Below are 27,968 nucleotides of genomic sequence, written 5' to 3'. Positions count from 1 at the left end.
GACAGACCTGGGTTTGAATCCTGCCACCAGCACTGACTACTGTGTGATTTGCCTGAACGCCTTGACTTCTCTGGACCTCCGTGTCTGTATCTGGAAATGGGATTGCTAACAGTCCTTGCTTCCAAGGGTGGTGGTGAGCATCCTCTAAGCAAGGCACGGGTGAAACTGCTTAAACCCCAGGCCTGGCAAATGGTAGGTACCGTCGGTGTAAGGGAAGCCCCTCCTGCGGGTGGCCGGGGCCTGCTGCCGTGCTCTGAGGAAAGCTGGGGCCCTTCCCAGCTGCCCCGCCCCAGCCGTGACGCCCTTACCCCTGCCTGTCTGAGGGGCAGGAAGGAAGTGAGGAGGGCGCCCGCAGCTTTCCCTTTTCTGCCCTGTTCCAGGCTCCTGGCTCCTTCCCTGCTCCAGGCTCCTGGCTCCTTCCCTGTCAGTGCCTCGGAGGAGGGGAGGCAACACCATGGTCCCCCGCGCGGCCGCCATCCGCCAGACCTGCTGCTGCTTCAACGTTCGCATCGCCACCACTGCCCTGGCCATCTACCATGTGGTGAGTGTGCAGGCGGCCCGGGACACTGTGTGTGCGTGTGTGCGTGTGAGGGTGGCCCCGATCTATGGAGACCCCTCGAATGGGAGGACCGTTGCTCACCACCTCCCCTTGGAACCCTGGACAAGCCCCTTCCGTGCTCCGGGCCTTGGGCTCCCTCTCTGTCCAAAGCGGGGGAGGGGACCCTGCAGCAGTGGCAGGAGTGGGAGGAGGGGTCCTTGTTCTAAGCGAACGTACCTCACATTCTCTCTGAGGCTCAGTTTCTGCCTCTGTGAAATGGGACCTTTAGCAGCCACAAGTTCATCCAGGTACAAACGGAGGGAGCAGCAGGTGTGAAAGTGCTTTGGAAGCCAGGAATCTTGAGAGAAATGTGAGCTGGGATCATTGTCAGGAAATGGGGTCAGGTCACAGGCATGGCTGCGACTCTTCCCCTGGGGCCTAGGCCACTGGAGGGGATGAGAAGCGCGAATCTCCCCTTTGTGCTTCCAGAAGGGAGGGAGGCGGCTGTGTCCTCTTAGCTTACGTACGAGCAGGGCGCCTGGCCTGGCCTGAGCGCCTGTGGGCCCAGCCGAGGAGGAACGGGCCCAGAGGTCCCCCTTTGGAGGCTGGTGTGCACAGCCGGGTACGGAGTCTTGTCTCTTATTAACTCAGAGTGATTCTGGGCGAGTCACAGCCCCTGGGGCCAGAGGCTCCCCCTCTGTCTTGGTGGCTGAAGGTTGGGGCTCTGTTCTGCCCTGTCCAGAACTATCCCCCCAGCCCACAGCTCCAAGCCACACCCAGCTCCCCCAGACCGGGGGGCCTTCCTCCCGGGGTGACTCAGGGCCTGTGGTTAACAGTTCTTTTATGAGCCTGGAAGGGCTTCCTCAAAATTAGCCTAAATCTGGCACACTGTGATGGGCTGCTGTGAACTTCTCAGACCTGGCTGCATCTGCTTCCTGCCGCACGCAGAGCAGGCAGGGCTGTTGGCAAGAGCCCAGCCTTCGGAGGGCTGGTGCTCTTCAGTGTTCGGTGCACAGCCTCTGGATCCAGAGTCCTGTGTGCAAGTCCTGGCCTCATCACTTCCTAGCTGTGCAGCCTCAGGCCACTTACTTAACCTCTCTGAATGTCCGTTTCCTCGTCTAAAAAATGGGCATGAGAATAATAATACTTCTCTGATAGGGTTGTTCTCAGGATCAAGGGAGTAAATATCTACAAGGCACAGAGCGGTGCTTGACAGGTATTTGAGTGCTTTATTATTAGCAGTGCCTCAGACGCGGAGCCTGCTGCCAGCACACCTGTAAGTCAAGCAGTCAGACCCCAGAACACTGATTTTGGGCGGGGCTCAGAGGTTGCTCTGACTAGCTTCTGCCAACGCAAGAGTGCTCCTGAGAGGAGTGAATGGCACTTGACTGTCCCCAGACCAAGTCCTTAGGGCCTCTTCAAGCTCTGAGATTGTGCAACATTCTTGGAAACACAGTGTAGTAAGCAGGGATGTTCCCGTGAGAAGCAGGCCCCTGGGTCCCTACCCCTGCTCTGCCACTAACTGGCTATGTGACCTTGGACAAGCTGCTCCCTTGGGCCTCAGGTTTTCCTTTATAAGATGATGGACAAGAGGGTATGGACCAGCTCAGAGGTCTCAAACTCCAGTGCCTCCAGGGGCCAGGCAGCTCCTGTAAGTGAGCGTAGTGGGGCAGATGGACCTTGCTGTGACCTGTGGAGCCTGTTCTGGGTCTATTCTGGCGGCCGCTCTCTGTTTCCCCTGATTGTTGCCATGGAGGAATGTGGGCCCCAGCAGCCGCTCTTTTGACATTTGGAGAAACAGGAAACAGAGGCTTTTATGTCACAATTTCTGCTGTTTCCATGTTGATGACTGGTTTGAGGTAAAAGAGAAATCCCTGTGCAGACCAAGTCAAATCCATTTGCAGGCTGCTGGGCCCCGAGTCTGCCCTGCAAACCCTGGGCTTTGTGACTCTTGCGGTTTCTTTTTGATCATGCCGTCCGAGGTCCTCACCTGTACACAGTTAAGTGACATCAGTTCCTGCCCAAAGAGCTGGAGAATGTGTGGACAAGTGATCAAGGAAGTCTTCTTGGAGGAGGTGTCACTGGCAGAGGTGTAGAGTTTGGTTGTGGGGAGTATGGATGGGGGAGGGATAGGTGTGCAAAGGTGTGGAGGCTGAGGACAGTGGCTTGTGCAGGGGACACTACATAGACTAACCTGGAGGCTTTAGGTTGGGGAGCAGGAGGTGGGAGGGATTTGGAGTGACAAGCTGGAGGCTTGGCCTTCACTATAGGGCACTATTGATATTTGGGGCTGGAGAATTCTTTGTTGTGGGGACTGAACAGTACATTGTAAGATGTTTAGCAGCATCCCTGGCCTTTATCTACAAGATGCCAGTAGCACACCGCCAGCTGTGATAACCAAAAATATCTACAGGTATTGCAAATGTCTCCTGGGGGTGAAATCACTCCCAGTTGAGAACCACTGTCTTTAATGTGGGTCATGGGGAGTCATGGGATGTTCTAGAGCCGAAGGCAGGAGAACAGAAGAAAAGTCTGGAAGCTGTACAACTGGCCCGGGCGGTCTTCTCTGGACTGGGGTCCTTGATTGATTCCAGTGGAGGGTCGTCCTCCTGCTCCCTCTGTAAGAGGCCTCTGCTCCTTCCCAGAAAGGGCAGGGCCTGGGGGCTTTCTCTGTGGCCTGGCAGTTGGGTGGCAGGTGTGCTGTCAGGGCCTCGAACATCTGGATGGAAAAAGAGAAGCTGCCATCCAGATGTGTTGATCACCCAGATCGGTCGTCATCTGGAGCCAGTCATGGGCGACGGCCCTGCACACGGAGAGCTATTCGTGGACTGGACCCCTCTGGGGAGGGTTAAATCGGGCTCTTGGCATCCTGAGACAATGCCCCATTTTATTGAGTCATCGGGGCGTTATTACTGGAGGACCTCCGTGTCCAATGGCTGGAGGACCTTCCTCAGCATTTCACTGGGTTTGTGTAGAGGATTCCCCGGTTCATGAACGTTTTCTGACTCCAACTTGCACACACAGAGGAGTCAGAGAACTTTTGTAAATTGGCCTCTTTGGCTCTGGTTTGTCTGGCAACCCGAAGCATGTCTGTCCCAAGTTAATGGCAGGAGATAGGGACCCAGAAGACCCTTTTGCCTAGAAATATCTCCCTCCCTAACCTCTCCTCTCCAAGAGCCTGGAATTCCATTAGAAATTCGTTGTCTGATAAAAAGCTTAAACCTGTGGTGATTTCAACCCTGTAGCAACAGGATACACCAAAACAAGGCCAGGAGGAAATGAGACTGATGCTGGCCATGGCTTGTCTCTGGGTTATAGGTTGTGAAAGCTCTAATTTTTTGCTACTTTTCTGTATTCTCTGTATTTGGTACAATGAGCATGTATTACTTTTTAAAATAAATGTTTTATTTTAGAACAGTTTTTTTTTTAAAGGAATTTTTTTTAAAAAAATATTTATTTATTTATTTATTTATTTATTTATTTATTTATTTATTTATTTATTTATTTATGGCTGTGTTGGATCTTCGTTTCTGTGCGAGGGCTTTCTCTAGTTGCGGCGAGCGGGGACCACTCTTCATCGCGGTGCGCGGGCCTCTCACTATCGTGGCCTCTCTTGTTGCGGAGCACAGGCTCCAGACGCGCAGGCTCAGCAGTTGTGGCTCACGGGTCTAGTCACTCCGCGGCATGTGGGATCCTCCCAGACCAGGGCTCGAACCCGCGTCCCCTGCACTGTCAGGCAGACTCTCAACCACTGCGCCACCAGGGAAGCCCTAGAACAGTTTTGTATTTACAGAAAAATTGTATAGTACAGAGTTCCTGTATACCCCACATCTGGGTTCCCTGATTGTTAGCATCTTATATTAATATGGCACATTTGTCACAATTGATGAGGCAATATTGATATACTATTATTAACTACCGTCCATACTTTATTCAGATTTCTTCAGCTTTTCCCTAATGTCCTTTTTCTCTTCCACGATCCCACGTTATATATAGTCATCACGCCTCCTTAGATTTCTCTTGGCTGTGATAGTTTTTCAGATTTTCCTTGTTTTTGATGACCTTGACAGTTTTGAAGAGTACTAGTCACGTATTCTGTCAAATATTCATCAAATGGGACTTGTCTGGTGCTTTTCTTATGGTTAGACTTGGGCAATGTGTTTTGGGAGGAAGACCACAGAGGTAAAGCGCCCTTCTAAGCACTTCATATCAAGGGTGTGTACTTCCGAATGTCTTATCACTGTTGACGTTGACCTTGATCACCTGGCTGAGGTCGTGTTTGTCAGGTTTCTCCACTGTGAAGTGACTTTCTCTACCAGCGCTCTGGGGTCTGACCACTTGACTTACAGTTGGGCTGGCAACAGGCTCCGTGTCTGAGGCACTGCTAATAATAAAGCACTTGACCTCCATTATTTAAAGGAGCCTCTAGCGAATGCAGATTTGTTCTCAAACATGTCTTTCTTTTCTGTGCCCAGCCCCAGGCCAGCACATGGGCCTGACTCATTCCTGGCCTCTGCCCTCTAGGGATTCCAACCTGCCAAGGAAAAACTGTGATAATGGCGTTGCTGGATGACAGTGCTGGCTCTTATAGGGGCACAGATGAGAGGCCTTAGCCCAGCCCTGGGGTGGACGCTGGGGATTCAGCAAGGGCTTTGGGGAGGAGGCCGGAGTGATAAGGATGAGCAGGACTTTGCTTGGGAATGTTGGGGAAAACAGGGCAAGCTTGTGGAGGGAGCAGAGAGCAAAGGCATGGAGGCAGGAAAGGCCAGGTGATGCTCTGGAAGCACGGAGAAGCTCATAGAGCTGGGGTCGAGGGAGGGATGGTTGTGAGGTGTGGCGGGGGAGGCTACAGAGGTCAGCAGGGATAAGACTGGACCAAATGCCTGGCTGCTTTCAGGTTTCATGGTAGAAGGATGGATCTCTGTTTGACCCAGTTCTCTCATTTCACAGATGAGTGAACAGAGGCCCAGGAGGGTCCCTGACTTGCTCCAGGTCACACAGGGAGGTGGGGGAAGGGCTTGCTCCAGGCCTCGGCTACCAGCACCCAGGTGTGTGGGATGAGCCAGCGAGTCAACAAATGAATTCTTTACCTGGCCCACGGCCCAGGGGTGGTCTGTCTGTCTCTCTGAGAGGCCCTCCTGTCACCCAGTCTTCATTTCTTCTTTATGGTCCAGCTCACGGGAAGCCTCCTCCTCCAGGAAGCCCTCCTGCTTGTCCTCCTCAGAATTCCAGTGGCCCTTCTCTCTCTGCTCCACTTTGGGATGGAAAAGATCACAGACCCGTCTCTATCACTCACTCATGATGTGACTTTGAGCAGGCAGGTGCCTTTGCTGTCTGAGCCTCAATTTTCTCTTCTGTTAAATGGGGCCAGTGGTCCCTGTCTCAGGGTGACTGTTTTGAGGTATTGAGCTGATGTGACCCCACTGGAGAGAGGTGCTGGCAGGCGAATGCCCAGTGTGGGCTGTGGGACGTGACCAGAGGCCACTCCCCTCTCAAGAGCTCATCTGTTTGGGGCCTAAAAATAGGTCCCAAATGTTAGGTCGTCTGTTAGAACCTCTGCCTTCACGCCTGATGCCCCCATGTGGGGTAGGGTGGGAATCGTGGCCCCGCCCCAGTGCCCTGGCCAAGGGGCCCTGGTGGGAACTCAGTTGTGCTCCCCATCTCTGGGGTGTGCACTCTGCCTTCTAGCTTATAAAATGTTGGAGCCATCGAGAGGACCACTGGACCCCCTGGGCCAATGGGGGGTCACACGCAGGGTCTTCTGGGGGCAAAGTTGGGCTCTTCCTGCTGCACCAGGCCTGGTGGGCCGAGTGATGGCGGCCAGTCATCTGTGTGAGGTGGGCCAGGACAGGCCAGACCCCAGGCTGGGCCTTATCCCCTCCCCACTTCCTGGTTCTCAGGCCCAAGGGAAGGGAAGGGAAGGGAAATAAGGGGCTTCTGGGAATGGGGGGTAGAGAATGGTGGTTCCAGCCATCGGGCATCACCTTGGTCAGAGGGACCCACTGCTGTCAGAGGGCCATAGCTGGGAGAGGCACCAACCTGGGGGAGGGTCCAGGGGCTGGTGCAGGGGCTGGGACCCCACTCAGACCTGGCCCCGTGGCTGGAAGGCAGGGCCTGGGTGGGCCGAGGTTCTTGGTCACCACCCTAGTCCAGAGCCTCCCAGGAAGTGAGGCTTTTATTTTGAGCCCAGGGCAGTGGCCCAGAACCAGGACTTTGCTCTGAGCTCACTATGAGGCCTGCATTGGTCTCCCAGGGGACCCACACCCCACCGGGGGAAGGGGAGGGTGCACAGAACCCCTAATGAGGCAGGAAGCTGAGCAGGGAGCTGTACAGAGTGAGGCACTGGCTCCCACCTTCCACCCCTCAGCCCTGCTGCAGCCCCAGCGTGTCCCTCCCCCTCCCCGAGCCCCAGTGTCCTCCCCTGTCAACTGGGGGCCAATAACTGTGACCTGCAAGGTCAGAGACTCAAAGGAAACCAGGTGGGAGGCACACCTGGCACCCAGCGAGTGCCCCACACGTTGTAGCTACCCCTGGAGCCCCCATTTGACAGAAGAGGAAACTGAGGCCAAGCAACTTTGCAGCCCGGGGTAGATAAAGAACAAGAGCCCAGGTGTCCTGCTCGGGGCCCAGGCTCCGCCGCTGCTGCTCCAGACCGCGGTGGGGGAGGGCCAGGCTTCTTGGCAGCAATCGGGTGGGGTTCAACTGTAATATCCGGGGAGCCTCGTTCTTAGAAACACGGAGCCCACATGCAAAGATGCAGTCTCAATGGCACCTGCAAAACGGGGGGAAAATGGGAATGATAATTGAAGTTGCCTCATAAGGCTGAGGCGAGGACGAAGGAATGAAGAGTGTGTGTCAGTGTTCAGAGGACCTGGCCTCTCCTAAATGCTCCAGTAATAGTAACATTTACTGTCACGTGGCGGCCTTTGCCCTGAAGGTAAATAAGGAATTGATGTTTTATGGGGATTGTTTGGGGGGTGCAGGGTACTTCTCTAGATACTCAAGAAGTGGAGGAGGATGGGGGTGTGGACCAAGCCTGGAGGCTGACTCTGAGCTCCCAAATGGGTGCCCATAAAGGATGACCACTGCTCCCCCACCAAGAATGGCAGAAGCCACTGGGATTCACTGGGCCCGAAATTTTGCCCTTAGTGCCTGCTTGTTCAGGGGAAGGCTTGCCATCCTGTCTTCTTTCATGGGGGCAGGTCTGAAAGATCAAAGGGCAGAGAGCAGAGGACAGGCCTTGCTGGGCTGTCACACGTGGGGCACAGGCAAGGGACAGGGCTCAGAGGATGACACACTGGCTTTCCTGGACGTGGTGCCAGAGCGAGCTGCTCCCGTCCTGGCACTTCCCACCCTGCAGGGTGATGAACCTTGGCACGCGCCATCTGAACCGTGTTCTCTGCCAGCTCCCGGCCTTTGTACGAGCTGTCCCTTCCGCCTGGGGTGCTCTTTCTCCCACCCCTGCTGACACCAAAGTCACATCCCTGTAAAACCACATGTCCCCCTAGCATCTCCTGCATCCCTCCACTGGCCCAGCCACCCAGTAGCTACCATTTCCTGGGGGCCTCCTCTGTGCCTGGCACATGGTAAGCCCAAGTCACAGTTCCCCAAGAGAAACTTCTTGCAGTTTCCTAAAGGCGTCTCACTCTCTTTTGCTTTCGCTCCTGCTGTTCCCTCTGCCTGGAACACCCTTCCCACTGCCCTTTGGGAGAAATCTTCTTCAAGACTCACTGCCTCTCAGAAGCCTTCCTGGAGCCCCAACTCCTGGACCCCGAGTTCCCAGCGTTTCCCCCCATCCCAGGGCAGCTCCCACCCCCACCTGCTGGGGTCCTGGGGGTCATGTGGTCTGGCCTGGAGGCCCGGAGGCTCATCCAGGGCTTGGACCAGCCTGATCCATCTTTGTAATCCCCAGGGTCTGACCCGGTGGCAACCAATCTCGATTTTATTTTACTTTTGCAAACCTTTTATTGATGCATAATTTATATAAGTGCACGTCTTGATGACCTTTTTCAAAGTGAACAGCCAGGTAACCTCTACCCAGATGGAGAAATAGGATGGGACCAGCCCCCAAGGGCCCCTGGTGTCCCCACCTCATCACTACGCGACCCCCACTGACTTCTTCCAACACACGTAGTTCTAGAAGTACCCAGGGATGAGATTACACAACATGGGCTCTTTCTTTCTCTCAACATTGCGTTTGTGACCTTCCTCCGTGTGGCCGTGTGTATCCAGCTCATTTCCCCCTTGCTGTATAGTATTTCACTGCATGAATATATCACGGTGTATTTGGCCTGTTGTACTGGGGGAGGACATTGGGGTTGTTTCCAGGGTGGGCTGTTACAATGGCTACGGGGACCCGCGGCTTGGAGTCCACACCAAGTGCTTCTGCCGGTCACTCGATCTTTCTGAATCATCATCTTTGGTAGCAGACATATGTCACTTCATGTGCTCCTCACTGCAGCTTTGCTAGTGGGTGGAGCCTTCTCTCTGGTCTACAGATGAGGAAACTGAGGCACAGAGGAGTAAAGGGGCCAGGTGGGGTTGGGGGGGGCAATTAATAGTAGGAGGGGGCGGGGATGGGAGGGAGGACAGCAGAGCCGCAGCCTCCAGAGGGGCCAGGCTCCCAGGGAGGTGAAGGCAGCTCGGCTGGGGCAGCAGCTGAGCCTTGGCTTTGAGGGGGGCGCATCGTGATGTTTATCTGGGCCGGCTGGGGAGGTGGCTGGGGAGATAGTGCTGCAGGGGCGGGGGAATGATCCCCACACCATTGCCCCCGATAAGCTGTGACAGGAAGTGTGGGGTGGGGTTGGGGGAGGGGAGCTTCCTCCTGACGCTGACACATCTGGTTCTTTTCTCCCATCCTCTCGCCAGACAGCCCCAGGGGACCCCCCCAGGGAAAACAGGGTGGGTGGGTGAGGTAGAGGGGGCTGAGCTTCAGGGTGGGGGCAATGAGGATGATGAGGAAGAGGAGGAGGAGGGTAATGATAATAATAATAATAATAGTCTGAGTGTGCAGGAGCCCTTGAGTTCTTAGGCCACCAGAGCCAGAGGATGTAGAGTCAGGGTGGAGCAGCCCTGGAAGGGGAGAGGGGCAGGAAGGGCTGTGCACTTGGGACCGGTTTCCCATTGTGCAAACGGCATTATCTCTGTTGGGGAGGGTTGAGGACAAGCCCAGGCCCGACTCCTTGTGCCGCTTCGGCCGAGGCACCCACAGTCCCTGTTCTCCTTGGATATAAGTGGGTAAACAGTCCTGACCTCACAGACTTGTGAGGAGAAGTGGAGTTAACAGACAGGAAAGTGTCCGCGCACCGGCTGGCACATAGTAGATGCTCACTGAGCGTTGGGTCTCCCTGTAAATTTTACTCCCCGGAAGTTCAGAGGATGGGTTTCTGCCTGCCTGCTTATGAGAGGGTGGGTCCTAAGCCCCCCAGGAGGTCCGAGAGGGTGGGCCCATGTTCTTGGACCGGGAACTGGTGTTGGATCCCTAGAGCCAGGGGATCTGGTGTCACTACCATCATAACATGCTATCACCTCTGCCATCAACAGCAGCAGCAACAGCATGGTCTTACGGTCATTGCAGTTAATTACCACTTCCCAGCAGCCCTGCGATTACCTCTATCACCACCACCTCTGCAGCATCGACCGACCGCCACCTCTATTATCACTGCCCAGAGGATCTTAACTGTCGCCAGCATGCCAAATGCAGCCACAGGGCAGCCAGTGCCGCCTCCCAGCACCGTCACCATTGTCAGTCCCGCCTGACCCGCATCTCTACTCCATTCAGCTGCGGCGTCACCACCGTTACGGCCACGGCCATGTTCAGTAGTGCTGCCATCCCTCCACCCTCCCTGATTCTTCCTCTCCTCCTACCACTTCTGCCCCCTTTATTTCAGGTCAGGCTGTTGGTTGCTTCTCAGAGCCACCAGGAAAACGAGTAGAAATTCTCCTGGCCTCCCAGCCACTTCCTCCTTTGCTCAGCTTAGGGAAGTTGTGTTTGTTATTGAGAAAGAAGAGATGGGGAGGGGGATGAAAATGAGAACTGAAACCAGGGAGAAGCCGAGGGAAGAGGTGAGAAAGGGGAATGGAGGGCGGAGGTGGCAGTGGGTGTGCTGGGCGTGGCCAGGACTGATTCGGTCATGCAGCCTGAGCCCTGGCGTGGCGTCAGGAGGACCGAGGCTGATTCTGACTCTGCAACACGCTCGCTGTGTGGCCTTGGGCTGGCTACTGCCTCTCTCTGGGCTTCACTTTCCCACCGGTGACATCCCCTCTTTCAGGGAAGAGGCCTTCCCTGCCTCTTCCCTGCCCCCGAGTTTTGCTGGGTCTGTACTGCTGGCTCTGGGCCTTTACACACGACGATCACTCTCCCTGGAATGCTTTTCTCTCCTCTCTGTTGGAAAACTCCGACTTATCCTTCAAAGCCATGGTCAAGCTTTTCCTGTTTGTGAAACCCTCCCTGAGCCTTCCAGACAGCTGTGATCACTCCCTCATCAGGGACTCTGAGCCCCCTGCATGTCCCATGTCGTGATTCTGAACACACTGGTCAGCTGTAGGGTTCCCCTGGGGACTGTGACACCTGCAGGCCAGGGTCAGTGGTTTTCCCAGACAGGGCCTGGAGGCAGTATGTGCTCAGAGAGTGTTTACTGGATGAATAAACGAGGGAGCAAGTGTATACCTGCCCAACAGTGTGCACTGATGGAGCGCTTGCTGTATGCCAGGCTCGGTGCTGGCACGTCATTTGACCTGATAGCAACCCTACGAGGCAGGTCCAGTTATTATCCCCATTTCCCAGATGAGGAGACTGAGGATCATAGAGGTTAGTGGCTTACTCAAGGCCACAGAGCTGGGGTTGGGGCCCTGGCCACTTGATTCCAGCACCCTGACTCTTAACCACGTGATCTCACCATGTGGAATTAAGGTCAGTGAGTGAGAAGATGTTATTATGGAGGAAAAGTTGGGCGAGTGAATGCCGTCTGCCTGGGCATTGTGGGAGGAGAGAAGCCCCGTTCCTGTCGCAGGAGGGCATGAGTCATGGCCCAGGCAGGTCCTCAGGGCTCAGGGAGAGGGCAGCTCTGTGTCCAGGTGGAAACCAGGGGCGTGAGGGGAAGGGAAGGGCCAGGTGGCCTGGGAAATCTGGACTCTTGGAGTTTCCTGGCCTCTCCCAGCTTATGCTATAGGTAAGCCAGGCACTTTCTGGAATTACAAACAGCTCTTGGTTGGGGACTTGTGTGGAGCAGTGAGGGCCTTCTGATGAGCGGGGTGCAGCTCCGGGGTGGGAGACCCTGGGCAGCCTAGGTGTGGCGTGCTGCGGTTGGCAGGAGTTCAATCATTCCAGTGCGAATAGGGGTGACTCTCCACATTGACTGGGGGAGGTAAACTGAGGCCAGGGAGGAGCCAGGACCTGGCCAGGGTTACACAGCCGTGAGGCAGTGGGAGTGGCCTCAAGTTCCAGCTGCTGTCCTCTGAGCTGCGGGTGTCCAAGGATGGGGGTCAGCTGCCGGGGGAGAGTGGGCAGATGGTTGGTGAGACCAGGGCTGGGCCCCAGAGCAACCACTCAGCCTTGAGTGGAGCCTGGACCCTGGGAACCCAGGCAACAGGGTTCACATCCCAGCCAGGCCGTGTGACACAGGGCGTGTGAATTTTCCTTGCTGAGCCTCCATTCCTCATCTATACCATGGGGAAAATGTTGTCTCTCTTGTAGGGTTTTGGGAGATGGTGGTGCAAGCCTGTGTGTACAGGTCCAAGCACACAGTAGGTGCACAAGAAATGTCAATTCCTCTCCACCCCATCTCCTAGGGAGCTGAGACGCCTATCTTTCTCCTGGATCGGGGACTAGTGTCTTCCATTGAAGGTTAGGGGCCAGCAGAGGGTCTGAGTCAGACTCTGAGGTTGCCCTACTCTGTGACCTGGGGCTAGTTCCTGCCTTCGGAGAGCCTCAGGGTTCTTGTCTGGCAAATGGGGACAGAATTATCTCCCTCTCTCTACAGGACGGTTGAGAAGGTGAAATGGGGTAAAGGATGAGGCTGGTTTTAAACACAGGTGGTTTTTACAAAAGCAGAAATGCTTCTGGTGTCTGCTGCTGCTTCTTGCACAAGCTGTGGGAGGTGGAGGAGACGGCAGAGGGACGAGGAGGTGGGTGCCCTGCTGACTCTGCTGGGCACCCACATGGGAGTGGGCGAGGAGGGCAGACCTCAGGCAGAGCCAGGAGGCTGGGAGATGCTGAGAGGACAGTGGAGGGGGGAAGAGAATCAGATCCAGGGCCCACTGGCCTGGGTTTGAATCGTGGCCCTACAGATGATCAGCTGGGAGGCTTTGGACAAATTACTGGACCTTTCTGAGCCTCGCTTTCCCCATCTGTGATATGCGGGTGGGAGCATTAAGAACAGTCCCTCGGCTGGGTTTGGGAGGATCACTGGGATGGGGTGGGTGGCAAACCTGGCATGGAGTCAGGCTGTACAAATGTCCCTCCTCTTCCCTCCCCTTCCTGGGGTCCCAGGATATTCAGGAGGGGTGGTTGGAGAGGGGTAGCTGGGACGCTAATGGCAGGATTGCAGACCTGGTGGCAGGGCTGTGGGGGATGTTTGGGGCCAGGATTGAGGATCTGGAGAGTGGTTTGTGGGTTAGCACTGGTCTCCAAAGTGGGGTGATACCCAAGGTGACCACTGGGGTCTCAGAATGACAATATTAGATTTTCTAAATTTGTCAATCATGTTCTTTATTCATTTCTGGATTTTTTTGGTATGTGTGTTTTATGATGTTCATTATAAACCAAGACAGTAGCACATGCATATAATTTGGAAATCAAGAAATAGAGAGTAGTGTGTGCAAAAGGTTTTGTTGACAGGCACATGATTGAAATATCTGAGCCTTCTGGGGTCGGGGCTAGCAGGGCTCTGAGGTGACTTGGGGAGTGGGGTGTGTGGGAAGGCATCAGGATAGCACTGGGACACTGGGACTCCAGTCTCCACTTTGTCCCCAACTTGCTGTGTGTCCTTGGGCAAGCCACCCAACCTCTCTGAGCTTAGAAAACAAGCAGAAGGAACTTATGAAATAAGTGGGCAGAGGCTCTTTCCAGCAATTGGACATTGGGGTTGTCTGATTCTGAGCTTCTTTCTAGATCTCAGACAATCCTGGACTCTTGGGACTTCAAAAGCCTTCTTGTGCCACGGATGATAAATGCTAGTGCCCTTCTAAGCCCAGCTGTGGCGACTCATTTGTGCTCTGCTGGCACACCACAGGGAGCCCCAGAGCTCCCAGTCTTTCAGGGTGCCCTGTTCTGTCCTGGACTGAACCGTCATCTGCCTCCTTTTCTCTCTCCCTCATTACAGGGGAAACTGGGAGAAGAGGGGCTGGAACTCCAGGCTTTAGGGGATGAGGAAGCCGCATTTCTCTCTCTGAGCTGTTTCCTGTGGGTACCAGCCACAGCCCCCGCCATGTCTGCTTTCCGCTCTGAGCTGTTTTCCACTCTCCTGGTGAAACAAAGCCTTTCTGGTTCACCCCACACCACGTAGAGGGGGCAGCTAGAGCAAGCTCACTGTCAGCCCCCTGGCACTCTCCTCACGGTACTGGTCGACTGCCCCACGTAAGCTCACACCAGGCAAAAGCAGATTATACTTGCTGAGCACCCACTGCCAGCCTCCAAGCTCAGTGCTTTGCAAATACAATGCAATTTATTCCTTAGTAAATCCAGTGATTGCCAGTTTCCAGATGAGGGAATTCAGAGGTAAAGTGACTTGCCCAAGGTCACATAATGACCTGGATTCAAATCCATCTCTGACTGACTCTGGAGCCCAGCTCCTCATCAGTCTTCTCTGCTGTCCCTTTCTGCCCCCTAAACAGGATGTAATATGGTAGGAAGACAAATTGAAACCTATGTCTGAGCTAAAAAAACCCACACAATCAGCTAGGGGGAAACAGATGGCGGGTGTCTAGTTGCTTGTCAGCTGAGCGTCAGTTACTAGTGGAGGGCCGCCTAGAAAGCCAGTGTAAACTTAGGCCATATTAATAGAGGTAGGACATCTACTACAAGGGAGGAGACATCCTGTTGGCAGTGTGGGCAGATGGCATCTGGAGAAGTGTGTGTGTATGGTGGGAGCAAGCCTTGCTGTAAGGACATGGACACACAGAAGATTGTGAGTTCCCCGTGGTTGGAAGCATTTAAGTAGAGGCTGCATGGCACAGTATTCTTGCATTAGAAGATGGAGGGCAAGGGTAAGGTGACCTCCAAGGTCCTTTCAAACTGCAGTTTTGTGGCTGGACTTCAGTTATTACCAGGGCCATGGCAACACTCATGCCCATCAGATTTGCCCCTTCTCTGTCATTCTTAGCAAGGGTCCCCTGAGGGAATAGGGTTTATTCGTTCATGCATCCATCCCTCCGTCCATCCTTCTGTTTATTCATCTACAACAGCTAGAGCAGTGAACAAGAGAGACAGAGTCCTTCCCTACCTAGAACCTATAGTCTAGCGGGAATAGTAACAATAATAATAGCATAGATTGAGCGCTTACTATTTGTCAGGTACTCTAAGTGAATTATCCCATCTGGCCCCCCTACAACCTTATGAGACAGGTATTATTATTATCCCCATTTTGCATATGGGGATTGAGGGGCCATGGGGGCTGGGATTCACAGGTCAGATGCTCCCAGGCCTGTGTTGATGATCCCAAGAACTTGAAGCTCTGTGACGCTCAGATGCTGTGACTAAGATCCCATGATGCTCAGAACTTGTCATTATAAAAGAGGGTGCAGAGCAGGGGCCCAGTCACTGGTGAGAGCCCTCACTCTCCCCCACTTCCTCAAGCCTGACCTTCAGTAGTCACAGTTATCGCTTTACGGATAACTGGGTGTGGTTCTAAGTGCTCTCCTGGGATGTTCTCATTTACTCCTCACATCTGCCTCCTTAGGTAGCTATCAGTATTATTCTCATTGTACAGATGGGAAAACTGAGGCACAGAGAGGTCAAGTAACTTGCCCAAGCTCACACAGCTAGGAAGAGAAAGAAGGAGGAACTACGAGCTTGAGCTGTCTATCTGTACAGGCCACACTTTACCTGGGATGCCCCACTGACCCGCATTCCATCTCCTCCAGGACCCCTCCTCACAGGCCCTGACTGCACGCCGTCGGGGTGGGAGGGGTAGGTGGTGGAGCTGTGCGGGCCCCGGCTCACTAATGCTCTGTTCTGCCCCCAGATCATGAGTGTATTGCTGTTCATTGAGCACTCAGTGGAGGTGGCCCACGGCAAGGCCTCCTGCAAGTTCTCGAAGACAGGTTACCTCAGGATCGGTAGGTCCAGGGGAAGCCGAAGTGGGGTGGGGTGGCAGGGGGAAGGGCACCGGCTAGGGGTGGAGTTGAGACTCTGCCACTTGTCCTTTTTGACGTCTGCAAATGGAGAAATTCCACTTGTTCACACCGAAGTCTCCAGGTGTGAGAGCAGATAGGATGGCGCTTTGCAAACCTAATCAGCTTAGAAGGGTGACAGCGGGACTCTCCTGCTCAATAGCAGCCCGTCCCCCAGAATGAAATCGCAACTCTTCACGGTGGGCTCCAGCCCCTGCTGACCTCTCTGGCCGCATTCCCACACCTTGTAGCTCCCTCCACGCTCCCCCTCACACCCCACGCTCCAGCTGCACTGACCCCACCAAGCTGGGCCCTGTCTCGGGTCCCTATCTGGACTCCTGGTCACTCGGCTCACAGGTCACCTCCTCAGAGGCCTTCCCCCACCTCATCCCGGTTAAAGCAGACCCCAGGCCTCCTTCCCACACTGCACCCTCTGTTATACTGTCCTGTGTTACCTGAATTGTTCTGTTTGCCCGTCAAGACTGAGAACTGCAGGAGGGCGGGGCCTGGGCTTTCTGGTTCACTGGCATAGTGCCCACACCAGTGGTTCCCCAAGTGTGGTCCTTGGAACCCCAGGTGTGGGTTCCTGGGAGCACTTCTGGGCCCCTCACTGCTCTCTTTGCCTTTCAGCGGAATTGATCTCCAGCTTCCTGCTCATCACCATGCTTTTTATCATCAGCTTGAGCCTGTTGATCGGCGTGGTCAAGGTGAGTGCCCGGTCGGGGAGGGGAAGGGCAGCCAGGATCTGCGGGCTGGCAAGGAGGCCCAGCTGCCCTCCTGCTCCCTCCTATTCATACCCACTATGTGGGCAGCACTGGATGCTGAGAGGTGGGAGGTGGGTATTTGGAGGAGATCCAAACTGCACCCTAGAGATCTTCACACTTACCTTTTGGAAACCCCCTTTTCCGCACCAGATCCCTCAGGTCGGAGGCCTCGGTTCGCTGTGAAAATACACCCTCCATGCACGAGGGTGTGCACAGCCAGCTGTGGCCACTGCTGATCATTGACACTTTGGCTGAACTAGCTGGCAACCCACATCCTCCTGAACTGCAAATGGTGGCCGGGCATTTGGTAGAGAAAAAAGGAAGGGTCATTTTGAGGTCTAGGTAGATGGGAGAAAGCAGTGGGTTTTGAAATCAGCGAGAGGAGCAGAGGGGAGGGTGTAGATGCGTCCAGCTCAGTGCCATCCAGCTAGCGGTTGAGAGAGAGAGGCGGGCTGTGGCTCAGCCTCCTGCAGAGAGGAACCTGTCTGTCCCTTGGCCCCCAGCAGGGCAGCAAGCCAGGGCCCCGCCACATAGCCATGAGAGCAGACCTCGGAAAGAGAATCCTTCCTGGGCAGACAGTGGTGGGCTGGCACTCCCAGGGCCAGCAGGATGGGGTGGTGATTTGGTGCTGGTTTGGAATGTCTCCACCTTGCCTGAAATGCCACTGTTCACTCCCTAGCTAATGCTACTCTCTTGGGAGCCCTACACCGCAGGGAGTGATTTCACCTTGGTTCCCGGTGGTCCATGCAGAAACACAAATGGTCCAGCTAGGAAAATGGATCAGGTCGCCCCTGAAGCCTCTGAGCTTCAGTCTGGGCTGTGTCGGCTGCCTCCTGAGTGATTTTAGACAACCACGTGAGAAACCACGAAACCACCCTTTCTGTGATTTTTGTCCCCAACTGTGGGTTCCTACGCATTTATACTGGTCATAGTGGTCACTTGCTTTCAGCTGAAGGAGAGGGACTTCAGCCTCAGCCTCCCAGGGTCTCTTACTATGACTGAACATCCCCGGGGGTGGCCTACACAGAGGCAAGACCCACTGTTAAAGCAGCACAAGTTTTTTCCTCCTCTGGGCCTTGGCTCGTGCCAGCCCTTCTGCCACCAGTACCCTCCCCTTCCCTCCTGCTTCTTTCCAGCTCTAGCCCTGGTGCCCCCACTTCCAGGAAGTCTTCTCTGATCCCTTCTCATTTGTCAAATGGACACAAAGTCTTTCGTCACTGGGTTCTTAAGAGCGAGTTGAGGCAGACCCTGGTCCTGGAGCCCCCAAGTGCTTATCTCTGTAGATGGGAACTATTCCCGGTGTCTCCTGGGACGCCGAGACTGCTCACCCTCAGGGCCTGGGCCTTACCTTCTCCCCACGCCCAGAGCCTCACTCAGAGGAAGGCATGTGGATCCCCATGGGGTGACCTCAGCCAAGCCCCGCAGGTGATTCAGGAGAGCACCGAGCTCCCCGGGACGGAAGGGAACTGTGGGCCAGGGGGCCCGTGGAGCCATCAGGCTGCAAGGGACCCCTGACCATGCCGGGCCTGCCTTTCAGAACCGGGAGAAGTACCTGCTGCCCTTCCTGTCCCTGCAAATCATGGATTTCCTCCTGTGCCTGCTCACCCTGCTGGGCTCTTACATCGAGCTGCCCGCCTACCTCAAGTTTGTCTCCCGGAGCAGCAGCCGGGCGGTGAGTATGTCCCATGTCCCACAGCCGGCCAGCGGGGGAGGCGGAGGAGCCCAGGCCAGTGAGCGTGGGAGCCCGCAGGGCCCTTTCTAGTTGGTGAGCTTGAGCAAGTCCCTGAGTTCCTCCAAGTCACCCCACGCTTCTTATTTTTTTTTTTTTTAAATTTATTTATTTATTTATTTTTGGCTGCGTTGGGTCTTCGTTGTTACGTGCGGGCTTTCTCTAGTTGCGGCGAGTGGTGGCTACTCTTCGTTGTGGTGCACGGGCTTCTCATTGCGGTGGCTTCTCTTGTTGCAGAGCACGGGCTCTAGGCACGCGGGCTTCAGTAGTTGTGGCACGCAGGCTCAGTAGTTGTGGCTCGTGGGCTCTAGAGTGCAGGCTCAGTAGTTGTGGCACACGGGCTTAGTTGCCCCACGGCATGTGGGATCTTCCTGGACCAGGGCTCGAACCCGTGTCCCCTGCATTGCCAGGCAGATTCTTAACCACTGCGCCACCAGGGAAGTCCCTCACCCCACGTTTCTTCCTGTAAAAATGTGTCTTGAGATCATGTCTCATCAATGTGTCTTATGTGCATTACATGAGGAAAGCGTGCACAAGGTGCTCAGCATGTGGTAAGAACGGAACAAATGCCAGCCACGTGTGAATTTACACCATAGGAAAGGGGACATGCCCTGTTTCCCTCCCCAGCCCCTGTTTTGTCCCTCCTTTGTAACCACGTTGAAGGAAGGAAGGTAAGGATGGTGAGCATCCTTGGTGGGACTTCCCGCGACGCCTGGTGCCAATCACAGCCGCAGTTCCCCAAAGTTGCTTTTCACACTTCCCCTGACTGTGGTCCTTGAGGAGGCTGAGGAGCTACATTATAGAAGGCCCTGGGCTGGGAGTCAGGAGACCCTGGTTCAGGTCCTGGGTTTGCACCAGCCCATGGTGTGAACGTCTGAGAAATGGACCTCAATTTCTTTCTGGGTACCATGGACCAGAGAGTCGTCGATGTCTCTGGCTGACAGTCTCTCAAGCTGAGGGGCCACTGTGTGCCCCGTGGTACCCGGGCCTCTGGGTTGGGGCTGACTTGCCGGTCTGTCTTCTTCCTCCAAAGGGCCCCTCCAAGGTCCCACTGATGACCCTGCAGCTCTTGGATTTCTGCCTGAGCATCCTGACTCTCTGCAGCTCCTACATGGAAGTGCCCACCTATCTCAACTTCAAGTCCATGAACCACATGGTGAGTCTGGGCTGAGGGTCTGCTCCTATCACTGGCTCTGTGGCCTTGAGCAAGTTGCTTTCCCTCTCTGTGCCTCAGTGCTTAGGTTGGGTTCTCTAAAAGTGGAGCTTAGAGAGGGATTCTTGTGCGAGTGATTTCCTGAAGGAGAGCTCTCGGGAAGAAACTTGAAAGGAATGAGGGAAGCAAGTTAGACAAGAGGAAGAAGCCAGGCAGACATGTGGCTTTAGAAGTAGCACTGCTGGATCCCAGAGGGTGCCCTGGAGTATGAACTGCAGTGCAGAAACGGTATTAGTGTTTTCATTGCTGTCTAACAAATGATCCCCAAACATAGTGACTTAAAACAATAAACAGTTGTTACCTCACATAGTTTCTGAGGATCAGGAATTTGGGAGTGGCTTAGCTGGGTTGTTCAGACTCAGGGTCTCTCTTGAGGTTGCACCTGAGATGGGGTTGGGGCTGTGGATGCCAAGGGCTTGACTAGGTCTGAAGGATCCAATCCCAAGCTGGCTTACTGGCGTGGCTGTGGGATCTTTGGCTCGGTTCCCCACCGTGTGTGCCTTTGATAAGGCTGGTTGAGCATCCTCATGTCATGGCTGTGGGTTTTCCCCCGGTGACTATCCGAGAGAGAGCAAGGAGGAAACGGCCCTGTGGTCTTGGAGGTCACACTCGCCTCTGCCACATCCTATTATTTGTGAGAAGTGAGTCTCTAGGTCTAGCCCACACTAGAGGGAGGAGTGTCAGAGGATGTGTGCACATGTTTGCAAATGCCACAGCAGTTGTCCCACCAGAGCAGGAACCTTCCATCAACCAGTCCTGCTTATGAGGTGCCCCTCGGGGAGGAGGCGTACCTCCCAGGTATTTCAGGATTAGGTGGTTCCGTCAACCAAGACTATCCTCCAGAGAAGGACACGGGTGTGGCCCACCACCAGCTGGGGGATGGGGGCACCAGACAGATAAGGGCCATCTGGACAGGCATCAGCTGCATCTGTCTCCCTGGGTTTGCCCACCTGTCAGATGAGGCTGATGGTAGGTGGTACTGGCCTCCTAGGGCCCTTGAAGGGTTGGGCCAAGATAATGGCTGTGCCACAGCACGTTCCTGTGTGCGTGGAGAGCTGGCTTTTATTCCTCGATGTGTGGGTACTGTTAGAGCTCCTTATGGCCAGAGACACTGATGTGGCCCCCAAACCTGTTGCAGAATTACCTCCCCAGCCAGGAAGGTATGGCTCACAACCAGTTCATCAAGATGATGATCATCTTCTCCATCGCCTTCATCACTGTCCTCATCCTGAAGGTGAGTGGCCCCTGCCCCATGGCTCAGGGAGGGGTGGAGAGGCTGAGCTGCCCCGGGCCCACCCATGCCAGACTGTTAGGAGGCAGGGAAGCCTGTCTTCCACCACTGCCCACCCCTGCTTTTGGCTCCTAACTCCAGCCCTCCCCACACCAGCCCCTCTGCCCACACATGGGATCCTCGGGGACGCCCCCTTTAGAGCAAGTGGATCTGTGAAGACCCACCTGTGTTCAGGGGTCGGGGACTTAATGTGTGACTCAGAGAGACCTGATCCAGGGGAAGGAGGAGCTATTTTGTCTGGGATTAGATTCAGGAAGACCTGGGTTTGAATCCCAGCTCTCCCCTCACTAGCTGTGTGGTTGGTTTTCAAGTCACTTCTCTCTGGGTCTTGGGTCTCACCTGTGAAAGGGACACCCTAAGTCTTGCTTTGCCCATGTTAACAGCTTTACGTGATTCAGGCACCAAAATGTAGATGGGCCCTGAGGTCATATTGCTAGAGGTTTAGTGATGAGAAGGATGGAGGGGATTGGTTTTATTCTTCTCAGGGGTAGTCAGGCCCAGAAGATAGAGTCCTGTTTCAGGTCCCAGTTCTTGGAGACATGGTGACAGATAGGAGTGCATTAATAGCAGCACAACAGGACTTCCCTGGTGGCACAGTGGTTAAGAATCCGCCTGCCAATGCAGGGGACACGGGTTCGATACCTGGTCCGGGAAGATCCCACATGCCACAGAGCAACTAAGCCCGTGTGCCACAACTACTGAGCCTGTGCTCTAGGGCCCGCGAGCCACAACTACTGAGCCCACGTGCCACAGCTACAGAAGCCCACATGCCTAGAGCCTGTGCTCCGCAACAAGAGAAGCCACCACTATGAGAAGCCCGCGCACCGCAACGAAGAGTAGCCCCCTCTCGACGTAACTGGAGAAAAGCCCGCGTGCAACAATGAAGACCCAATGCAGCCAAAAATAAATAAATAAATAAATTTATTTAAAAAAAAAAAAATAGCAGCACAACGGGAGGGTGAAGAGGCAAGAAAACGCTGCCGTCTTCGGGAGTCAAGGAAACCAGGGCAGTTCAGCTTGGGAAAGAAATGACTCAAGGGGGACCTGATCGCAGCCTCCAAGTACCCAAAGGACTCTCATGGGGATTCTAGAGGCCACAAGGGGGCCCTGTGGCCGGAAGCCACAGGGAGGCTGATGTCGACTCAAGAAAAGGAAGGGCTTTTAAAAGTGTTCTTTTCTGATTGTGAAAGTAACATATGATCACTGTAGAAATTTAGAAACTACGGATGAGCAGAAAGAAGACGATCAGTCCACCAACCACCGCCACTCGGAGAGCAGCACCTCTGATATCTGGGTGCATTTCCGCCCCCTCTTTTTGTGTGGGTGGTGTAGCCAGACGTCACTGCCTCCTTACATGCCAGGCCCTGAGCGGTCTCTGCTCTCACCCAGTGCCAAGCTGGAAGCAACTTCACTCCTTTTAACCTCTCCTCAAAGGACTGACCTAGCACAAGCGCATTAGTGATGCACAGTGAGAACATTCCTGAAGGCTTGGGGGGACCAACGTGGAGGTTTACGGCATATACTCTGCTAGAGAGAAACTGCCCAAACCCCACCACACACCTCCGTCCCTCCCCACCCCTCTCCTGTTCTTTATCTTCATCCAGTGGGAGTTCTCTCTGTACCCCGACTCCCAACCCTGCCTCACTGGCTACCCTTCACCTACTTGCTTTGCCCTGGCCCTTCGTACTTCATTCTTTCATAATTCATTTTTTAAATTTCTGCTCCTTTTAAGTCCCCATCATGGGGCTCCATAAAACAAGCGACCTTCTAGATGCCAAGACCTGCTCTCCTTCCTTTGGGGGCAGAGAGAGACTTACTGGCTATTGTTCCTTGAACACACCCCTGGGGACTTCACTCCCCACCCTGGAACCCTTCTCCCCAATTCTTACATCAATTGCTAAGAGAAAGCCGTTGCTCACATTATCTGACAGATATATACATCCATACATATAATTTTTCTGCATTTATAAACATGAGATACTACTGCATAAACTGTTGGATAATCTGCTTTAAAAAAACAACATATCGTAAGCAATTTTGAAGACAACCTTTCCCACTGTCAGCTCTGTCTCAGGATGGGCGGGGCCACCTCAGGAGATGGTAAGCTTCCAGTCCTCGGGGGCGGAGAAGAGGATCTGCAGGATTATTGCCAGGGAGGCTAGACGGTGGTGCAGAAGCCTCTAAAAAGCTCCTTTCTGTGATGAGTCTGTGGGGCAGTGAAGAGGGAAACACCTGGAACACCTGAGACTGGCAGGTGAGGCCCCCTCCAACCAGAAGAGGGGTCTGACCTTTCAGGGTAAGCTGGGGATCTCCAGGAAGCGCCCAGCATCTGTCCTAGGTCTGCTGGGGCAGTGAGAAGGAGGGTCACAAAGCACAGCCTGACCTGGGCCTTTTTTCCAGGTCTACATGTTCAAGTGTGTGTGGAGATGCTACAGATTCATGAAGTACATGAACTCGGCCGAGGAGAGGAGCAGCTCCAAGATGCTGCAGAAGGTGAGTCTGCTGGGGGGGGGGGTGTCAAGTCCTAGCTCTGCCACTCACTGTATCATTTAGGGCAGGTGTCTCTGCCTTGCTCGGCCTCAGTTTCTCCACTCGTAAGATGAGGGTTGGACCAGAAGAAATGGGAAGATCTCTTTCCACTCTGATTGTCTAGGATTCTATTCATTCATTCATGCATTAAACATTTTCTGCTTCTTACTCTTTCCTGGAGTCATATCCAACCCTTCGGATGCAGAGAAAACTAAGATGCCACTCTGTCCTGGAGGAAAGTGTAGTCCAGAGTGAATCTAGACACAGAGATCCAATTACAACTCGGTGTGAAGCACAGGGGCAATGGGATCACAGAGGAGGCACCTGGCTTCACCTGGGGTGTCAGGGAAGGCTTCCTGGAGGAGGTGACACTTGACCAAGGCTTAGACTGTCAGTGGGTACAAGTTAGCTGGGAAAGGGGAAGGGGCCTTCCAGGCAGAGGGATTAAGTGTACTTAGAAGCAGCTGATTGGAAAAGTGATGGGAAAAGTGCAGCTGGTTTAAATTACTGGAGGCTCACTTTCCTCAACTGTAAAATGGGGATTGTATTAGTCAAGAATTTTTTGGGTTGCAAGTGTCAGAAACCCAACTCTACCTCACCTACGTAAAAAATAAAATGAATTTATTAGCTTATAGAACTTGAAAGTCCAATGTAGGTCTGGCTCAGGCATGGCTGAGACCTGATGTCCAGACATGATCTTATTTTCAGGATGAAAGGCAGCCCTTTCCTCATGGTAGCAAAATAGTTGCCAAAATCCCTAGGCTGACATCCCACCCTCTCAGCAACCCCAGCAGAAAGAAAGACATCCCAGAAGCATGTCTCATTGGTCCAGCTTGGGTTACAAGCCTATCGCCAAACCAGTGACAATTGCCAGGGGGATGAGATTCTACTTTGAGTGACCACCCCATTAGACATGAGGTCTCATGTCCACTCCCCCAGATCAGAGGGCTGATCAGTTCTTCTGAAAGCACATGGACTGAGAATGTTTTCCCAGGGAAAACAGTGTGTCGTTATCAGAACAAGGGGGCTTGATGCGGAACAGGCAGAGGCAAGTCTGTCCATTGCAGGAACAGAAACCGCACCTGTCTTGTGCATGCCATGCCTAGCACGTAGTAAGTACCCAGGGCATGCTAGTCGTCATCATCGTCATCAGCATCATTTTGCCAGGGGTGGGGGTTGGAGCCCCTTAACCCCAGGTTGGGGTAGTGGTCCCATCTGGTCAATTCTCAGCCCTCATCTCTCTGTTTCTCCCAGGTGGTCCTGCCATCCTATGAGGAAGCCGTGTCTCTGCCATACAAGATTCCAGAGGGGGGCCCAGCACCACCCCCGTACTCAGAGGCGTGACGTTCACCAGGCCCCAGCCCTGGTGCTGGGAGGGGCGGAGCTACCTCGCAATCCGCTTCTTTGCTTAGGTGGCCCCTGTGGCCTGGGTGAACCACCTGGCTGACTTCAGGACAATCCGCTTGTGTCCCGCTCGCTGGCCTGCTTTTCCTGCGGGGCCTGGGAGATGCTCACCATTGGGTCAACCCCTTTAGGCTGAATGATTGGGTCTCAAAAAATTCAGTCCAACAGCACTCAGCTTCTTTCGATCAGCTCTGACATTGGTTTAAACGATTGGTCTTTCTAAAGTCAGTGAGTTTGGTGAAATAACTCTCAACTTGACCAGTTTTACCAAGTGGCCGACAAGTCAAAAACACACTTGTCATTTCAGTGATAACAATGTGGTCAAACAAAAGAGTCCATTGTGTCAGTTTGTAAATAGTTGTCAATTCACAGAGCAATGTAGTCAAGTAGTCATCAGTTAGTCTCCCCCACCAAATACACACATCCATTTTCTTCCAATAGTTCCTTAAACAATTATTAAGTCAGCCAACCCTCAGTTAATTTCGAATAGTGATAAAATCCAATAATAAAAAAATCAAATTAGCCCACCAAACCATTCAATTCAATCTAGTCAATAACCAGATGCCCACTGCAGTCAATTCAGTACTTGTGAGTCCTGAATAATTGTTAATTCAAACGAAAAATTCAGTCAGACAGTTGCCAAACTGTCATTCAAGGGCTAGTACCAGGAAATAACTGTTGTTTCAATCATCAGTCTCTACAAACGCACAATAGTTTTGCTAAAGAGTTGTCATCCTCAACATCCAGTCACACGCAGCCAGTGTGGTCACACAGCAGCGGGTCCTGGGAAATGGGTCTCCTCATCCGCGGTCATCTCTAGTAATGAGCTGTCAGTCTGTCCTACAGCCCATCCGTTGCCAGATAGGCTGTAGGCCACCCAGTTCTGCCCGACGCTTGTGGTCAAGCAGAAATTCAGCGCTGAAATCAGGCAAACCCATTTGTTGCACTAAATCCACAGGTTAGTTCAGTCAAAACAGGCAAACCCTTTGTGGGCACAGTCCCCGCCCGGGGGGTTCGTGTTGGCGGGGCCATAGGGAAGGTTTTGGTCCCTGCACCCCCTCTTTTGCCTGCTTCCCTGGGGGCTGGGATTCCCGAGGTCGCTGACCCAAAGGTGGAGATGAGGCCACAGAGGCGGGTTCTCTGGGGTCTGCGAGGGGGGTGCAGAGGGAGAGGGCTGTGCAAGGGGCTCCGCACCACACCCCTGTGTCATTGCTTTGTGTGATGGGGAAGAAGTTTCAATAAAGCAGCAACACGCTTCTCTCTGGCTGACGTGGTTCCTAAAATATGGTGTATGGCCAGGGCTGGGAACACCACCTCCATCACCCCAGCACACGCATGCACACACACACACACACACACACGCGCGCACACACACGACAGTTCGTTCAGTCCAGAAACTCACAGGGGCCATGGCCAGCTAGGGAGTGTCATGACCTGGCACTGTTTCTGATCACAAATCAGGGACCCTGTAAGCACCCTGATGTCTCCCTGATAAGGCATGGACTCCACGCACCTGGACAGCACCCACCTGGAGCCAGGTCCTACCCTGGGCACTGGGGTGACCACAATAGGTCAGACTAGCCTCCAGTTACCCCCCGTCTGGGGAAGGGGAAGACAGGTATGTAAATGATTATGATAGCCTGTGATGATTACAACACCGTCACGGGGAAAGCCTGAGGGACCTAAGACAGCCAGAGGAGGCTTCCTGGAGGAGGTTTCACCGAGCTGAGTCTGAAGGATGAAGGGGCAGCAGTGAGCAAACTGGGGGAGGATGTTTTGGGCTGAAGCGGCAGGATGTGGAAGGCCTTGTGGAGGTGGGGAGAGGCTGGGGAGGCAGCCTAGCGTGGCTGCAAGTGCGGAGGGGTGGGAGAGGAGGCTGCCAGGGTCTCGGCGCCTGGATCACGAAGAGCCTTTGTGTACATCAGGGTTCTTTGGCTGCAAGCCCACCCTGGCTAACTTCAGCCAAGAAGAGCATTTACAGGAAGGAGATGCTTGCAAGTAACAGGAACCTTAGTGAACCAGGTTTATTGAAAACAATGACGACAACAACAAAAGGGTGGTCGTGATGTTTCTTGGCTCACATAAACGAAAAATCCAGGGAATCTGGTCAGGCGTGGTTGGACCCAGGAATCAAATTCTTCAGTCATCTCTTTCTCTTTTTCTCCACCTCTTGCCTTCTTCCTCCCGGGCTGAGCTGCCTGAGAGTGAAGCTGGCAGAGAGTACGAGGCAGTCTGAGTTGGGCTCCATCCCCAGTACCAAATGAGACCTAACAGAGCCTTGAATGCTGTGCCCAGGAGCGTGGGCTCATCCTGGGACAGGGGGAGTCTTTGAGGGTTTTTGGGCAGGGGAGTTACAGGATCGGGCTTGGGTTTTAGAAAGGAAGAGACCAAAGTCAGGGACCCATAAGAAGGCTGGTGAAGTCCTCTTGTGGAGAAGGAGAGAAGGGGATTTGAGAGGAATTGTCAACCTTCTGGATTTGTCAGTTTTTCTTGGGGATAGCAGATTTCTTCATGGGTTTTATCTGCTCTTTATCAGATCCCCAAACATCTGATAACGTGAGGCTCTAATAGAGATGGACAGTGACCTCCCTTTCACACATGAGGGAATTGAGGCCCAGAGACATCAAGTGACTTTCCTGAGGCCACACAGCAGTCAGGGGTTAGACTAAGTGCCTTTTCATTCTGCTTTAAGTGGAGGCTAAAAGGGCTGGGGCCACAGTCTGTGTGAGTTCCTGCTTCTTGTGAAGACCCATATGAAGAGGCCCCCCCAGAAGCCCCCATCAAATGGGGATTGGGGGCAGAGGTCACAGGCGGAGGGGACTAGCCTTTCCTCCAGCCTTGCATCCTCATCACGAAGATGCCAAGGGGCCATGGCCGTGTGTCCTGAGGACCAGCTGAGGTGATACCCCCATCCTCATTCCCACCCCAACCCTGGCTCGAAGCCAAAGAACAGGCTGAGGTGTATAGTGGAATTGTGCCCTGTGGCCAGGCGGCTGGGAGGCGGCTGGCCCGAGGAACAGGAAATAGCTGTGTCTGGGGAAGTCACGTGGCCCGGGCCAAGCCAAGGCAGCCCACCATTGCTGGGCAGCCCTCACCGCGGCCCTATCAATGCCCCATTTGAGGCTCATGCAGGGGTCCTTTGACGGGGCTGGTTGGACCCACTGAGAGGG

General features: G+C 54.0%; 1 protein-coding gene across 1 annotated transcript; it reads left to right on the top strand.

The window, feature by feature from the left end:
• The first annotated feature begins 337 nt into the window (after nucleotides 1–337).
• On the top strand, nucleotides 338–26,065 carry LAPTM5 (lysosomal protein transmembrane 5). Its single transcript, XM_036836894.1, has 8 exons — nucleotides 338–541; nucleotides 15,721–15,814; nucleotides 16,499–16,575; nucleotides 18,170–18,304; nucleotides 19,395–19,517; nucleotides 20,713–20,808; nucleotides 23,266–23,358; nucleotides 24,649–26,065. Exons 1-8 carry the CDS (start codon nucleotides 455–457, stop codon nucleotides 24,736–24,738), a joined length of 795 nt encoding a protein of 264 aa, XP_036692789.1. The 5' UTR covers nucleotides 338–454; the 3' UTR covers nucleotides 24,739–26,065.
• The last annotated feature ends 1,903 nt before the right edge of the window (nucleotides 26,066–27,968 follow it).

Source organism: Balaenoptera musculus, chromosome 1 (genome assembly GCF_009873245.2).
Source record: "Balaenoptera musculus isolate JJ_BM4_2016_0621 chromosome 1, mBalMus1.pri.v3, whole genome shotgun sequence".
Lineage (NCBI taxonomy): Eukaryota > Metazoa > Chordata > Mammalia > Artiodactyla > Balaenopteridae > Balaenoptera > Balaenoptera musculus.
The sequence above is the reverse complement of the archived record's forward strand: the minus strand, read 5'-3'. Positions and strand labels throughout refer to the sequence as shown.